Source organism: Mastigoproctus giganteus, chromosome 14 (genome assembly GCF_048544385.1).
Source record: "Mastigoproctus giganteus isolate SK-2022 chromosome 14, ASM4854438v1, whole genome shotgun sequence".
Classification (NCBI taxonomy): domain Eukaryota; kingdom Metazoa; phylum Arthropoda; class Arachnida; order Uropygi; family Thelyphonidae; genus Mastigoproctus; species Mastigoproctus giganteus.
This window is the reverse complement of record NC_143588.1, coordinates 7,092,379-7,109,214: the sequence shown is the minus strand read 5'-3', so window position 1 is coordinate 7,109,214 and position 16,836 is coordinate 7,092,379. Positions and strand designations below refer to the sequence as shown.

Genomic DNA, 16,836 nt, shown 5'->3' with positions numbered 1-16,836 from the left:
GGTATACTCTACTACTTGTATTATAACTCTGATGTACATATGTAATATAAATTACCTTTCTGTAACTTCTCTATTTAAAACTGAAATAAAAAAAAATTTCAGCAACAATTATTATATTGCTACCAACTAGAAAAATTAAATGAAATCTGTCAAACTCAGAAACTAAAGACATTTATATTAAAAGGGTTCACTTCAAACAATGATATCCATTTATATAATAAAATAAATTAATTAATATATTTATATTATACCTCAAGATATCCAACACCACCAACAAATGAATAATCTGCTAATATACGTTCCTCATCTAAAAACTTTCCAGCTCTTCCATTTACAGGTGGAGAAAAGAGCCCATAATTAAAACTTTCCTTTAGTTCCTAAAACAATAATTTATAAAATACTGTTTCATTCAGACAATTTATAATTACATCACATTATAAACAGACAATATTAATGCTATGAGTCAGGTCACATATAGTTCTGTGTTGGCCACCTAATAGTAATAACTATTGTTATCGATGTGGGACACCAAGTTTAATGTCTAAGTTGTTTACTGATGATACAAATATGATCAGGATGGTTAATGACAGTAATCAGAGTATCCTACTTCAACAAGGCCAGAATAAATTAGGCAGGTTAGCTGAAGAATTGTAATTGAAGTTTAATATTGATAAATGCAAGGTGCTTATATTTGGGTAGCAGAAATCCCAGAATGATGCCATTTTGATAGTAAATCAAGGCAGATGAGAAAGAAAAGTCCTGGGAGAATTTTGAAAGTGTGCATATAAAAGTAATTCAAAAAAAGAAAAAACATTTATTTCTATCTCAATGTAGGACAGTGTTCTGTGAGTACATCTGGAGATAATTGTACAGCCCAACACAAAGTTCTCCAAACAGTACAGGCAGGCTGCTATAACAGCTAGTAGTTCTGTTAATGCAGCAATTTTCTAACCATTGACATACCAGGTGCTTATTCCCCAGTGTATACCAAGGGTTAGGCTACATCTTGAACATTACTAATACTACATAAAGGTTTCGAAACTTCACTTCAGGAAACATACAGATCTGTTGGAATAGGTGCAGAGAAGAGCAACAAGGGTTGTTAATGACAGTCATGGCAGTGTGCTACTGCAACAGGATCTAGATAATTTGGGCAGATGGGCTAAGAAGTGGCAACTGAAGTTTAACCTTGACAAATGCAAAGTACTGCATATGGGTAGAAGTAATCCCAGAGAAACGTACCAACTGTGTGGTACTACACTTAAGGTGGTAGAAAATGAAAAAGACCTGGGAGTAATTGTGCAGTCAGATATGAAGTTTTCTGAGCAATGCAGACAGGCTGCCAGGGCAGGTCATGGGGTTTTGTCAATGATATATAGGAATTTTGCTAGCAGGGAAAAGGAGGTGATTGTCCCTCTGTATAAGGCAATGGTCAGGCCATGCCTTGAGTACTGCGTACAGGTCTGGAGGCCTCATTTTAGGAAGGATGTAGATTTGCTTGAGCGTGTACAGAGAAGGGGAACAATATTGGTGAGGGGAATGAAGGGATTCTCTTACCAAGAGAGGCTTAAGTTGTGCAAATTGCAGTGGCTGGAGACTAGGCACCTGCGCGGTGATCTGATTGAGGTGTATAAGGCCTTGAATGGATTGAGCACGCTGAATTCTGATGGGATCCTTCCACTTGTTCAGATTACAAACCTAAGGGGACATAAATTCAAATTAAGAAAGGACAGATGTAGAATAGATGTGCGGAAATTTGCCTTTAGCCAGCGGGTGGTTAATTGCTGGAACAAACTTCCATCTGTCATTGTGGAAGTTGATAGGTTAAATAAATTTAAGGAGGAACTGGACAGGCATTTGGAGGGAATAGTGTGATTTTTTTTTTTTTTTTTTTGGCTGATGCTGCATAAGCTCATACACCTGCTTTCTTGCATCACATGCCACTGCTACTACTACTACTACTACTACAAGATACTGGGGAGCATATAAAAGGTACCCTTACCAAGAAAGACTTGGGTTCTGTAAATTCCAGCAGCTGGACAGTAGAGATCAACAAGGAGATATGACTGAAATGTTTAAGGCTTTAAACAGATTGAGTAAACTAAATGCCGATGGTATCCCTACTTTTTCTTGGATGATAAGCATAAAGGGAAATAAACTGGAAAAAGATAACTGGAGGATAGATGTGTATGTACATGCAGAATTTACCCTCATTATAAACAGAGAGTAACACTGTTGGTATTGTGGAAGTGGGTAGTCTGAATAAATTTAAAGGACTGGCCAGATTAGTAGAAGGAATGGACAAATGAAGAGGGTAATTTTTTTTTATGGCTATGATATATAAAGCTTTGCTTCCTTGTATGATTTTGTCAATACTAATATGCACAACACATACGAGTTTTGCTAATTAAGAATAAAGCTACCCAGAAGGACAAAGCTGGCTGCTGATATAAATCCTTGATGTTTTTAACATCAAGGACTTATATCCAGCCAGCTGCAATATACCAAAAAAATGTGATCACCAAACATGCAGACACTGTCTAGAATACATTCATGCCAAAAAAGGTTTAATAAGAGAACCTTTCAAAAAAGGCAGGTTCTCTAATAATGTTGCTCACAAAAAATGGAAGTTTCACCTATCCAAGAATTCCACCACCTTGATAAATATTTTGACCTACATCTGAAGCGTCATGAGTAAGTAAGGAGCTTAGTCTAGCAATATACTACTAATGAATAGCTAAACTAAAGAACAAAACCACAAATTTCCTTTCCTTCATCCAGAACAACCATCATAAATATATAAATTTTACTTCCACTGAAAACAAAATCAAAGTAATTAACTGCTGTATAATAATACAACTCCCACCATACCATATCTACCTTCCTTAAAAGGGAAGTAAATGCACTAATTCAGACCATATCTTTTTTTATATATGTATTTTATTTAAGCAGAGCACAGATTTTTCCTAACAGAGAATTAAATTATAACTATTCCAAATTTCTTTCAGGATGATTTCAAAAACTTTTTGTAAAAGAAGTAAAATCATTCAAAATGAAACATTAAATGCCACTGAAAATTTAAGCCATTGTTGTTAGATAATGCCGTGGGGCATCCTTCTGATGAAATTTTATCAAGTGATGATGGCAATATCAAGCACCTTTTGTTACCTCCAGTACCACAGTCCTCGTGCAACCAAAGGTTCAGAGCATCACGCTCAGATGTAAATGAACAGTAGAACCCGGATAAGAAATTCCCGCATAAGAAGTTTTCCCCTGTACTAGTTTTGTTTTCTTAATTCCCAATTTCAAATCTATATATTGTAATGTATTATTTTCCAATAAGAAGTTTCCTGGGTAAAAAGTTTTCCCGCATAAAAAGTATGTGATAAAGAAGACACGGTGTGTTATTATAATGACGTTTTGCCACTTAATATATTTTTTAAATTTAGAAATTCTTTATTTTTATATTAAAAAATAAATAAAACAATATAAACATTTTGGTAATCGAACAAGTTAGTGCAAGGCATCATTTTAGTTCATAGTAAATCACCGACCGAAGTAGGTGAAATAGCATAATATTTTACATCTCATATTGTGAATGCCTTCACAATGAGTTGCCCTGATATTGCACTACCTCCAATAAGCAACACTTTTCCAGTGGAGAAGGGTAATGTTACTTATTATTCTCAGTCGATACCACCACCCCTGGGTGGTGGTGGTACCCACTGAGAATCTTCTGGTGAAGCATTGCCAATTCAAGCATCCCTGCCGAAAGGAGTTCAATATCAGGGCAACTTGTTGTGAAGGCATTCGCAATATGAGATAGAACAAAAACGATGACATTTCATCTACCTCGGTGATTTTCATCTACCTCAGTGATTACTACGAACTAAAATGATACTATGCACTGACTTATTCGATTTGTAAATTTTCTGTAGTCAGATGCTTTCAGATCTAAAACCTTTTTTAGTATAAACTTTTTGATATAATGGAAATGATTTATTGCAACTGTTTTCATTCATATCCATAATTGGATACGTTGACCATGTTAAGTGTTAAGTTCTGTTGGTTGCGAATAGTTCTGAATTTTAGTGGATTGTTGTTCTGTCTTATTGTAATTGTGACCTTTTAAGGTATGTTGAAACTCCAAAGGAGTTCATTAGCAGAGGCATATGATGCAAGAAAGCAAATTTATACATCATCAGCCAAAAAAAAAAAAAAAAAAAACACCTTTCCCATATTTGCCCATCCATTCGTTCCAAATATTTGTCTAGTTCTGCCTTGAATTTATTTACGCTATCAACTTCCACAACGACAGGTGGAAGTTTGTACCAGCAATGAACCATCCGCTGGCTAAAGGAAAATTTCCACACATCTATTCAACAACTGTCTTTCCTCAATTTCAGTTTAAACCCCCTTAGGTTTGTAATCTGAGCAAGAGAAAAAATCCCATCAGCATTGAGCCTGCTCAATCCATTCAAGGCCTTATACACCTCAATCAGATTGCCTCGCAGGTACCTAGACTTCAAATGCTGCAATTTGCAGAACTTAACCCTTTCTTCGTAAAAGCACCCTTTCTTCCCCTCACCAGTCATGTTGGCCTTCTCTGTACTCGTTCTAGCAACTCTACATCCTTCCTAAAATGAGGCTTCCAGACCTGTAAGCAGTACTCAAGATGAGGCCTGATTATTTCCTTATACAAGGGGATAATCAACTGAGGCTATATAATAAGTTTGGTTTCATGCATCATTTGCCAATACTAATACTATTAACCAATAATGATGTGCTTATTTATTTAGATGTAATCAAAAGATAAAGAATATCAAAATACAATACACAACAGTGATGAAAAGAATATTAATTTGGGTGATGTTAGAATGTGGCTAGAAGAACTAAAAAGGAAGAGCATTTCAAGAAGAAAACTCTATAAATGAAGTGGAAAATAAACAATAAAGTAAAGAATAAAAATGTAAATTATATGAAGGCAGAGTTGCCTTGATGCTCTTATTCGATTTATTAATTCTGATAAGAAATTTGAAAACTATTTTTACACTCTAAGAGAAATAGAAAATGACATTATGAAACAGTAATAAAACAGGACCTTTACTCAACAAAACTTGTTCACTGATCATTCACACACTAGCAAAATTTTTCTAGATATACTGGATGACTGTTTATACACTTCCATATACTAGCATATTAGAGAGGGAACAAGAGACGCAACAGTTTTGTTCTGATATTAGCAGTGACTACTCATGCACTGAGCATCTTGATAAAGGAGCCAATAGGTGGCAGTGATCATAACATATATATTGATGTGGGAGCTACTTAAAGATCTAACTACTGTCATAGGTAAAGGGAAGAGATTTTACATACAGAGTTGTCTCAGTTTTTTAATTCTATTCAACGAGACCAACTGATGATGCTACCAACAACAATTTCTAAATTGGAAGCATTTAGGGAAATAATCATAAAAGCTACTAAGCATTTCATACCAACTAATAAATATTGTTGAAGGCTAGACCTAAATGGATGTCATATATCAGTATATAGCAGAGAATAATAATACATGGAATGATTATAAATTAGCAGGGAACACAGAAACCAATTAAATTGCAATCATTAAAGGAATAAGGCACCTAAAAGTAAATAAATCACATTAAGAGCAAATTCTGGAGAGTATCACTTCCATATGATACTCTCCGGAAATTAAAATGAAAACAAAAAAGGAAGAGAAAGGAAGTGAAAACATTCACTTCCTTTCTCCCAGGTATAACCTATTGATTTTTTGTTTTAATTTCTAGAGAATATCATACAGAAGTGTTCTACGTACTATATTGAGGTAAACTCCTCTTATTATTTTACAAATACTGGCACAATATTTGTAAAATAATAAAACGCATAATGACCAATGATCAATGTTCAGGTCTGTCAAACTGAATAAATATTTTGCGTCCACAATCATATGAAAAGAAGTCTTTAGGGATGAAAATACCAGAAGTATAATGAGTTATATAATACCTGGAAACTAAATTATTGTGTGATAACTGAGAAGAAAGTGGAAAAGAAATTGTTGAAACTAAAAGTAAATAAGGCACCCAAAACTCATGGAATCTATCCAATTAAATTAAAAATATTAAAAGAAGTAACCTTGTATTCAGGAGAGGCTCCTATGGATTGCACATGTGCAAATGTCTCCCTGATTCACAATGAGGGATCAAAGGGTGAAGTGAATAATTATAGTAATGAATAATAATCCTGAAAACATTCACTTCCATTCTTTCCAGGTACAATCTATCGATTTTTCATTTTAATTTCTGGAGAGTATCATACGGAAGTGTTCTATGTATTATATTGAGGTAAACTCCTCTTATTATTTTACAAATATTGGCACACTACATATAAATAGCACAATGACCAATGATCAATGTTCAGGTCTGACAAACTGAATAAATATTTTGCATCCACAATCATCTGAAAAGAAGACTTTAGGGATCAAAATACCAGAATTTGTTGGTGACTCTATTGTCAGGGAAACGGGGAACATGCTTTGTAAAAAGGATAGGTGGAACATGACAAGGGTATGTCTGCCAGGGGCAAAGGTTGATGACGTTGTAGAGCGGATATCATCTTTTAAGGGCACAAAAGGTGATATAGTTGTATGCATTGGTATTAATGATATCAAGAGAAGGGGACCGGCAGAGTTACTTAACAAGTACAGGTCACTGTTGAAAAAAAGCTGTGAATTAGGGTTGAATTTGAAAGTGTCTGCAATTCTGCCCAGACATGATAGGAGGGAGTATATGATGAGAGCCTTGTTGATCAATTCAGCCCTGGAAAGATTGTGCAAGGCTCAAGGGGAAAAATTTTTTTCACTTGGAATGTACTTGTTAACAGGAGAGACTGCTTCTACAGGGATGGGATACACTTAAATACAAAGGGTGCAAGAATATTTGCTGATGCTATCGAGACAGTGTTAAGTGGGTCGGAAAACTGCTATCTTGGAAGGATACAAAGATTAATAGATTAACAGTAGCCACTGGCAGAGGTGAAAGTGATTCTTGCACTGCTTCTATTGGAATGAGCAGAAGCCTGAAAAACAAGATGCAGGATATTTCAGAGACTGCTGGGAGTCATTGCGGTACAAGTAAACACATGGGTTGTGTTAGGGTAGCTAAGAATAGAAACAGGTGCATGTATACATGTGTGTACACCAATGCTAGGAATTTAGTAAATAAATTTGATGAATTTGAGGTACTGCTCAAAACATCAAAGGTTGTTGTTATTGTTATTTGGTTTTTAGGAGCATTAGCAACTAAGGCCATATTGCTCCGGGGATATGCGGTGGTCATTCCCTGACCTTTCCACATCCTCCGTATTTGGTGGTGACGGGCTCGAACCCCAGTCTAATCAAGAAGCGTGTGCTACGCACTGCTGCTCCTTGCCACCTGGCTACGGAGGCGCCTCAACATCAAAGGCAGATATTGTTGAGATATCAGAGCCGTGGTGTCATACAGATATAAGGAATGCAGAACTGGAATTTGGGGAGTACACCGTCTACAGAAAGGATAGACAGGATAGGAAGGGAGGAGGAGTTATGCTATTAGTTAAGAAACACATAAAATCCCAGGAAGTGAAGCCAGTCGACATCGCTGCACAGTGCAGTGTCGAGTCAGTTTGGTGTGACATAAGCATTGAGAGATCAAAATTGAGAGTAGGAGTGTGCTATAGGCCTAATGACTCTGATGAGTATAATAAGAAACTGTACAGGGAAATAGAGTGGGCCAGTACATCAGAGAGTATTATAATGGGGGATTTTAATTTCCCAGATACTGACTGGAATTTGTGGGCTGATCACTCACACACTAGCAAGGCTTTTGGGGATTTATTGGATGATTGTTTTCTACATCAGCGTGTTCGGGAGGCAACTAGAGGGAGTAATACTCTTGATTTGATTATCGGTAGTGATTCTTCATGCATTAAGAATCTGCAGATAAACAAACCACTAGGCGGCAGTGATCACAGTGTGCTGAAGTAGGACTTACTCAAAGAGGTAACTACCATAAGGGGTAAAGGGAAGGGTTATTGCTTTCGTAAAGGCAACTACGATGGTCTGAGTCAGTACTTAAATTCTATACAGTGGGACCAACTGATGATGTTACCAACAGCAAATTCAAAATGGGAAGCATTCAAAGAACTTATCTTGGAAGCTACTAGATTTTACATACCAACTAAGAAAGATTGTTCAAGGTTTAGGCCTAAATGGATGTCAGATGAACTTTATGAGACTTATGGAAGAGAAGAAAAATGCATGGGATACATACAAATTAACACGACACAGAAGCTTATGATAGATACAAGTTGATGTGTAACCAAGTTACAAAGGAGGTTAGGCAGGCGAAGGCAGATTACGAGATATCTTTGGCAAGGGATGCAAAGAAAAAGAGCAAAGAGTTCTTTACTTATGTAAACTCTAGAAGGAAGGGGATGAATCAGATTGGTCCACTTGATATCGATGGGTCAACTGTAGGTGATCCTGCTCAGGTAGCTAACAAACTAAATGCATATATTGCATCGACATTCACACATGAGGAGTTATTCAGCGGTTAAAGAATGCCAGATGTGTATTCAACTCTGGCAGTAAGCTAGAGAATCTTGTAGTTACTCAAAGTAAACTGGAGGAGAAATTGTTGAAGATAAACACAAGAAAGGCACCTGGGGTGAATGGAATCTATCCAGTTATATTAAAGGAGGCAGCAAAGGAAGTAAGCAAACCCTTAGCCATAACTATGAGAGCTTCCTTGGACTCAGGGGAGGTACCCACAGACTGGAGATGTTGTTGTTGTTGTTTTTGGTTTTTTTTTGGAGCATTAGCAACTAAGGCCATATTGCTCCGGGGATATTCGGTGGTCATTCCCTGCACTTTCCACATCCTCCGTAGTTGGTGGTGACGGGCTCGAACTCTGGTCTAATCAAGAAGCGTGTGCTACGCACTGCTTCTCCTTCCCACCTGGCTACAGAGGCGCCTGACTGGAGATGTGCAAATGTGACCCCAATTCACAAAGGAGGAACAAAGGCTGACACAAGTAATTATAGACCTGTGAGTTTAACGTCTGTTCCAGGAAAATTAATGGAGGCACTGGTTAAAGAAGCACTGCAGGATCATCTAGACAAGACTTCAGTTATAGCTCGGACACAGTATGGTTTTGTTAATGGGAAATCTTGCCTGACCAATTTGATTGGATACCATGATGAAGTCACAAAAGAACTGCATGCAGGGAATAACTTTGATATTACATACTTGGATCTTAGAAAGGCTTTTGATACTGTTGCACATGGAAGACTGCTGCACAAATTGGAGCAGTGTAGCATTGGAGGCAAATTGCTGCTATGGATAAAGAGGTGGTTGAGGGGGAGAAGACAGAGAGTGGTAATCAATGGACACTGCTCATTGTGGACTAATGTTATCAGTGGAGTCCCTCAGGGTTCAGTGTTGGGTCCATTATTGTTTTCTGTATTTATAAATGATATTGATGATGGTATATCAAGCTTAATGTCCAAGTCTGCAGACAATACAAAGGTTGGCAGGGTTGTCAAGGACACTACTGACACTATGCTGCTGCAACAGGATCTGGAAAGGTTGAGCAGATCTGGGCTGAGAGGTGGCAAATGAAGTTTAACATTGACAAATGTAAAGTACTACATATGGGAAACAGGAACCCTAGAGCAACATATCAAAAATGTTGCTCTAGGGTTCCTGTTTCCCATATGTAGTACTTTACATTTGTCAATGTTAAACTTCATTTGCCACCTCTCAGCCCATATCTGCTCAACCTTTCCAGATCCTGTTGCAGCAGCATAGTGTCAGTAGTGTCCTTGACAACCCTGCCAACCTTTGTATTGTCTGCAGACTTGGACATTAAGCTTGATATACCATCATCAATATCATTTATAAATACAGAAAACAATAATGGACCCAACACTGAACCCTGAGGGACTCCACTGATAACATTAGTCCACAATGAGCAGTGTCCATTGATTACCACTCTCTGTCTTCTCCCCCTCAACCACCTCTTTAAAGTACTACATATGGGAAACAGGAACCCTAGAGCAACATATCAACTCTGTGGTACTACATTGACAGTGGTAGAGAATGGAAAGGACCTGGGGGTAACTGTGCAGGCAGATATGAAGTTCTCTGAGCAGTGCAGACGGGCTGCAAGAGTAGCTCATGGTGTCTTATCAATGATATACAGTAATGTTTCTAGCAGGGATAAGGAGGTGATTATTCCCTTGTATAAGGCAATGGTCAGGCCACACCTTGAGTACTGTATACAATACTCAAGCTGTGGCCTGACCTCACTTCAAGAAGGATGTAGAGCTGCTGGAACAAGTACAGAGAAGGGCAACAAGATTAGTGAATGGAACAAAGTGTTGCTCTTACAAAGAAAGGCTTAAGATTTGCAAATTACAGTGTCTGGAGACAAGGCACCGGCGAGGTGATCTGATCTGATAGAGGTGTATAAAAGCCTTGAATGGTTTGAATACACTCAATGCTGATGGGATTCTTCCTCTTGCTAATAATAATAATCTGAGAGGGCATAAATTCAGATTGAGGAAAGACAGATGTAGGATAGATGTGCGGAAATTTGCCTTTAGCCAGCGGATAGTTGGTTGACAGAACAGACTTCCATCCCTTGTTGTGGAAGTTAATAGCCTAAATAAATTTAAGGCTCAGCTGGACAGGTATTTTGAACGAACGGGGAGGGGGGGGGGGAAATGGAAGTGGGTTTTTTTTTTTTTTTTTTTTTTTTTTTTGGCTGATGCTGCATAAGCTTGCTTTCTTGCATCATATGCCTCTACTAATGCTAATTACTCCCTCTAGTTGCCTCCTGAACATGCTGCTGTAGAAAAAAAATCATCCAATAAATTCACAAAAGCCTTTCTAGTATGTGAGTGTCCAACCCACAAATTCCATTCAGTCTCTGGGAAATTAAAATCCCCCGTTATAAGACACTGATTTACTGGCCCACTATTTCTCTGCACAATTGCTCGTTATACTCGTCAGATTCATTAGGCCTGTAACACACACCTGCTCTCATTTTTCCTTTCCCAGTGCTTATGTCACACCAAACAGACTGAACATTGCATTGTTCTCCAAAATCAATTGGATGCACTTCCTTAGATTTTATGTTTTTCTTAACTAACAGCATAACACTTTCTCCCTTCCTGGGCTGTCTATCCTTTCTGTACACATTGTACTCCCCAAATTCCAATTCTGCACTGCTTATGTCTGTGTGACACCACATCTCTGATATCCCAACAATATCTACTTTTGATGTTTTGACTAGCACTTCAAGCTGATTAAATTTATTAACTATACTCCTAGCATTGGTGTACACACAAGTATACATGCACCTGTTTCTACTCTTATTTACCCTAACACAGCCCATGTATTTACTTGTTCCACTATGACTCCCAGCAGTACTGGAAATCCCCATTGCCTTGCTTTCCAGGCTGCTGCTCAATTGCTTTTCAATAGAAGCAGTGCAAGAATCACTTTTACCTCTGCCAGTGGCTACTGTTAATCTATTAGTCCGTGTATTCACCCAAGCTAGCAGTTTTCCGACCAATCTAACACTGCCTTGATAGCATCATCAACTATTCTCGCACCGTTTCTATTTAAGCATATACCCTCCCTCTAGAAGTCATTTGTATTGCATATGATGCAAAGAAGCAAGCTTATGCATCATCAGCCAAAAAACATAAAAAATAAAAAATAAACAAAAAACCATTTCCCACATCCCTGCCCATACCATCTAATATATCTAATGTTACTCAAATTTATTTAAACTACTCACTTCCACAACATCAAATGGAAGTTTGTTCCAACAGTCAACTAACCTTTTGTCAAAAGCAAATTTCCACATATCTCTTCTGAAACTATCCTTCCACAATTTAAATTTATGACCCTTTTTGTGTGTTGTCTGAGTAAAGGTGCTACCAACATTTAGCTTAATCAATCCATTCAAAGCCTTAAACACCTCAATCAAATCTAGACACATAGTTTCAGATCAGGCAATTTTCAGTACTGAAATCTTTCTTGGTAAAAGTACCCTTCGTTCCCCCTCACTAATCCTGTTGCCTTTCATTCTCTGCACCCATTCCAACAGATGAGCATCCTTCTTAAAATGAGGCTTCCGGATCTGTATGCAGTACTCAAGATGTGACCTAACCATTGTCACATACAATTGGATAATCAACAACAACACTACTATACTCACTGGCAAAATTGCTGTATATCATTGACTGACATAATCCCATAAGCTGCTCTGGCAGCCCCTCTGTACTGCTCAGATTGTTTCATGTCTGACTGCACAATTACCCCCGGGTCTTTTTCATTTTCTGCTACTTTTATTGTGGTACTACGCAATTGGTATGTTATTGTGGAATTATTGCCATGCATATGCAAGTACCTTTGTCAACATTAAATGCCAATTTCCACGTATCAGCCGATCTCCCTAATATTCCTAAATTTTATTGCAATAATAGACTTTTTACTTTAATTAACCTTTGTATCATCTGCAAACTTAATATTAAATGTGATATCATCAATATCATTAATAAATATTGAAAAGAACTGTGGGTCCACCACAGAACCCCCGAGGAACTCCATTAATAACATTAGTCCAAGAATTGCAGTGCTCATTGATAACCACTCCCACTCAACTATACCTTAATTCATAGCAGTAGTTTGCCCATAATGCTACATTGCTCCAATATGTGGAACAGTATTTAAAAAAATAAAAGCTTTTCTGAAATCTAAATATATATATATCAGTTAATTTTTTGCAGCCAGTTCCTTTGTTAATATTCAGTAGAATTGTTCAGACATGATTGCCTTATAACTGCATTACTTTCTAAATCAGTAACCCTATTATTTTCTTTGGAAAATAAGTCAAACTTACAGGTCTATAATTACTCACTTCACCCTTTGATCCCTCATTGTGAATCAGGAAGACATTTGCACATGTGCAATCCATAGGAGCCTCTCCTGAATACAAGGTTACTTCTTTTAATATTTTTAATTTAATTGGATAGATTCCATGAGTTTTGGGTGCCTTATTTACTTTTAGTTTCAACAATTTCTTTTCCACTTTCTTCTCAGTTATCACACAATCATTTAGTTTTTTTGCCATTTAGTTCTCAGGTATTATATAACTCATTATACTTTAGCATTAGCAGAGGCATTTGATGCAAAAAAGCAAGCTTATGCAGTATCAGCCAAAAAAACAAAAAAACCACTTCCACTTAATACCTGTCCAGCTGAGCCTTAAATTTATTTAGGCTATCAACTTCCATGACAAGGGATGGAAGTCTGTTCCATCAACCAACTGCCCGCTGGCTAAAGGCAAATTTCCGCACATCTATCCTACATCTGTCTTTTCTCAATTTGAATTTATGCCCTCTCAGATTATTATTATTAGCAAGAGGAAGAATCTCATCAGCATTGAGCATGCCCAAACCATTCAAGGCTTTATACGCCTCTATCAGATCACCTCGCTGGTGCCTAGTCTCCAGACACTGTAATTTGCAAAATTTAAGCCTTTCTTCGTAAGAGCACCCCTTTGTTCCATTCACTAATCTTGTTGCCCTTCTCTGTACTCGTTCCAGCAGCTCTACATCCTTCTTGAAATGAGGTCTCCAGACCTGTATACAGTACTCAAGGTGTGGCCTGACCATTGCCTTATACAAGGGAATAATCACCTCCTTATCCCTGCTAAAAAAATTCCTGTATATCATTGACAATACACCATGAGCTACTCTTGTAGCCCGTCTGCACTGCTCAGAGAACTTCATATCTGCCTGCACACTTACCCACAGGTCCTTTTCATTCTCTACCACTGTCAGTGTAGTACCACAAAGTTCATATGTTGCTCTGGGGTTGCTGTTTCCCAGAATTAATCTTAGAAACTACTAGGCTTTTCAAACCAACTAAGAAATTGTTCAAGATTTAGGCCTAAATGGATGTCAGATGATTAAATTAGACATATGATTTAGAAAAAAAATGCATTGGATACATATAAATTAACTGGTGACACAGAAGCCTATGATAGATATAAACTGGTCTGTAACCAAGTCACAAAGGAGGTTAGGAAGGCAAAGGCAATTTACGAGAAATCTTTGGCAAAGGACGCAAAGAAAAACATCAAAGAGTTCTTTACTTATGTAAACTCTAGAAGGAAGGGGGTTAATCAGATTGGTCCACTTGATATTGATGGTTCGACTGTTGATGATCCTGCTCAGGTAGCTAACAAACTAAATGAATATTTTGCATCTACATTCACACATGAAGAGTTATTCAGGAAGAGGAACACCAGAGGTGTATTAAACTCTGGCAGTAAGATAGATAATCTCATAATAACTGAGAGTAAAGTGGAGGAGAAATTGTTGAAGATAAACACAAGAAAGGCACCTGGGGTGAATGGAATCTATCCAGTTATATTAAAGGAGGCAGCAAAGGAAGTAAGCAAACCCTTAGCCATAATTATGAGAGCTTCCTTGGACTCAGGCGAGGTACCCATGGACCGGAAATGTGCAAATGTGACCACAATCCACAAAGGAGGATCAAAGGGAGACACAGGTAATTACAGACCTGTTAGTTTAACTTCTGTTCCAGGAAAATTAATGAATGCACTGGTTAAAGAAGCATTGCAGGATCATCTAGACAAGACTTCAGTTGTCTTGTCTTAACAAACACAGCATGGGTTTGTTAAGGGGAATTCTTGTCTGACCAATTTGATTGGATACTATGATGTAGTCACAAAGGAACTGGATGCAAAGAATAATTTTGATATCATATATTTGGATCTTAGAAAATCTTTTGATACTGTTGGAAATGGAAGACTGCTGCACAAATTGGAGCTGTGGCATTGGAGGCAAATTGCTGCTATGGATAAAGAGATGGTTAAGTGGGCGAAGACAGAGAGAGTGGTAATCAGTCCCCCAGGGTTCAGTGTTGGGTCCATTGTTGTTTTCTGTATTTATTAATGATACTGATGATGGTATATCAGGCTTAATGTCCAAGTTTGCAGACGATCGATACCAAGGTCAGCAGGGTTGTTAATGACACTAATGACAGTACACTGCTGCAACAGGATCTAGAAAAGTTGAGCAAATGGGCTGAGAAGTTGCAACTGAACTTTAACATTGACAAATATAAAGTACGGCATATGGGAAGCAGTACTTTACACAGTAACTTTAACAGTAAGATCCCCAGAGTAACTTTATTGTGTGGTACTACACTGACAGAGGTAGCTCATGGTCTCTTGTCAATGATATACAGGAATTTTTCTAGCAAGGATAAGCATTAGCATTAGCAGAGGCATATGATGCAAGAAAGCAAGCTTATTCAGCATCAGCCAAAAAAAAAAGAAAAAAAAAAAAAAAACAACCACTACTCCCATTTCACCCCTCAATTCGTTCGAAATACCTGTCCAGCTGAGCCTTAAATTTGTTTAGGCTATCAACTTCAACAACAAGCGATGGAAGTCTATTCCACAAACCAACTGCCCGCTGGCTAAAGGCGAATTTCCGCACATCTATCCGACATCCGTCCTTCCTCAATTTGAATTTATGCCCTCTCAGGTGATTATTCTGAGCAAGAGGAAGAATTCCATCGGCATTGAGCATGCTCAAGCCATTCAAAGCCTTGTACACCTCTATCAGATCACCTCGGCGATGCCTAGTCTCCAGGCTCTGTAATTTGCAAAACTTAAGCCTTTCTTCGTAAGAGCAACCCTTTGTTCCATTCACTAATCTTGTTGCCCTTCTCTGTACTCGTTCCAGCAGCTCTACATCCTTCTTGAAATGAGGCCTCCAGACCTGTATACAGTACTCAAGGTGTGGCCTGACCAATGCCTTATACAAGGGAATAATCACATCCCTGTCCCTGCTAGAAAAATTCCTGTATATCATTGACAAGACACCATGAGCTACTCTTGCAGCTCGTCTGCACTGCTCAGAGAACTTCATATCTGCCTGCACAATTACCCCCAGGTCCTTTTCATTCTCTACCACTGTCAGCGTAGTACCACAGAGTTGATACGTTGATCTGGGGTTACTGTTTCCCATATGTAGTACTTTACATTTGTCAATGTTAAACTTCATTTGCCACCTCTCAGCCCATCTGCTCAACCTTTCCAGATCCTGTTGCAGCAGCATAGTATCAGTAGTGTCCTTAACAACCCTGCCAACCTTTGTATCGTCTGCAAACTTGGACATTAAGCCTGATACACCATCATCAATATCATTTATAAATACAGAAAACAACAATGGACCCAACACTGAACCCTGAGGAACTCCACTAATAACATTAGTCCACGTTGAGCAGTGTCCATTGATTACCACTCTCTGTCTTCTGCCACTCAACCATCCCTTTATCCATAGCAGCAATTTGCCTCGAATGCCACACTTCTCCAATTTGTGCAGCAGTCTTCCATGCGCAACAGTATCAAAAGCCTTTCTAAGATCCAAATATATAATACCAAAGTTATTCCCTGCATCCAGTTCTTTTGTGACTACATCATAGTATCCAATCAAATTGGTCAGACAAGACCTGCCCTTAACAAACCCATGCTGTGTCTGAGCTATAACTGAATTCTTGTCCAGATGATCCTGCAGTGCTTCTTTAACCAGTGCCTCCATTAATTTTCCTGGAACTGAAGTTAAACTAACAGGTCTATAATTACTTGTGTCAGCCTTTGATCCTCCTTTGTGAATTGGGGTTACATTTGCACATCTCCAGTCCATGGGTACCTCCCCTGAGTCCAAAGA

General features: G+C 38.1%; 1 protein-coding gene across 1 annotated transcript in view; it reads right to left on the bottom strand.

Annotated features, from left to right (window-relative positions):
* LOC150074965 (uncharacterized) overlaps positions 1–16,836 on the bottom strand; it is a 658,991-nt gene that overhangs the window by 545,627 nt on the left and 96,528 nt on the right. The window contains exon 4 of the mRNA XM_090389013.1: positions 252–377. Within this exon, the coding sequence (XP_090245139.1) occupies positions 252–377 (126 nt within the window). The remainder of the gene's footprint in view (positions 1–251; positions 378–16,836) is intronic.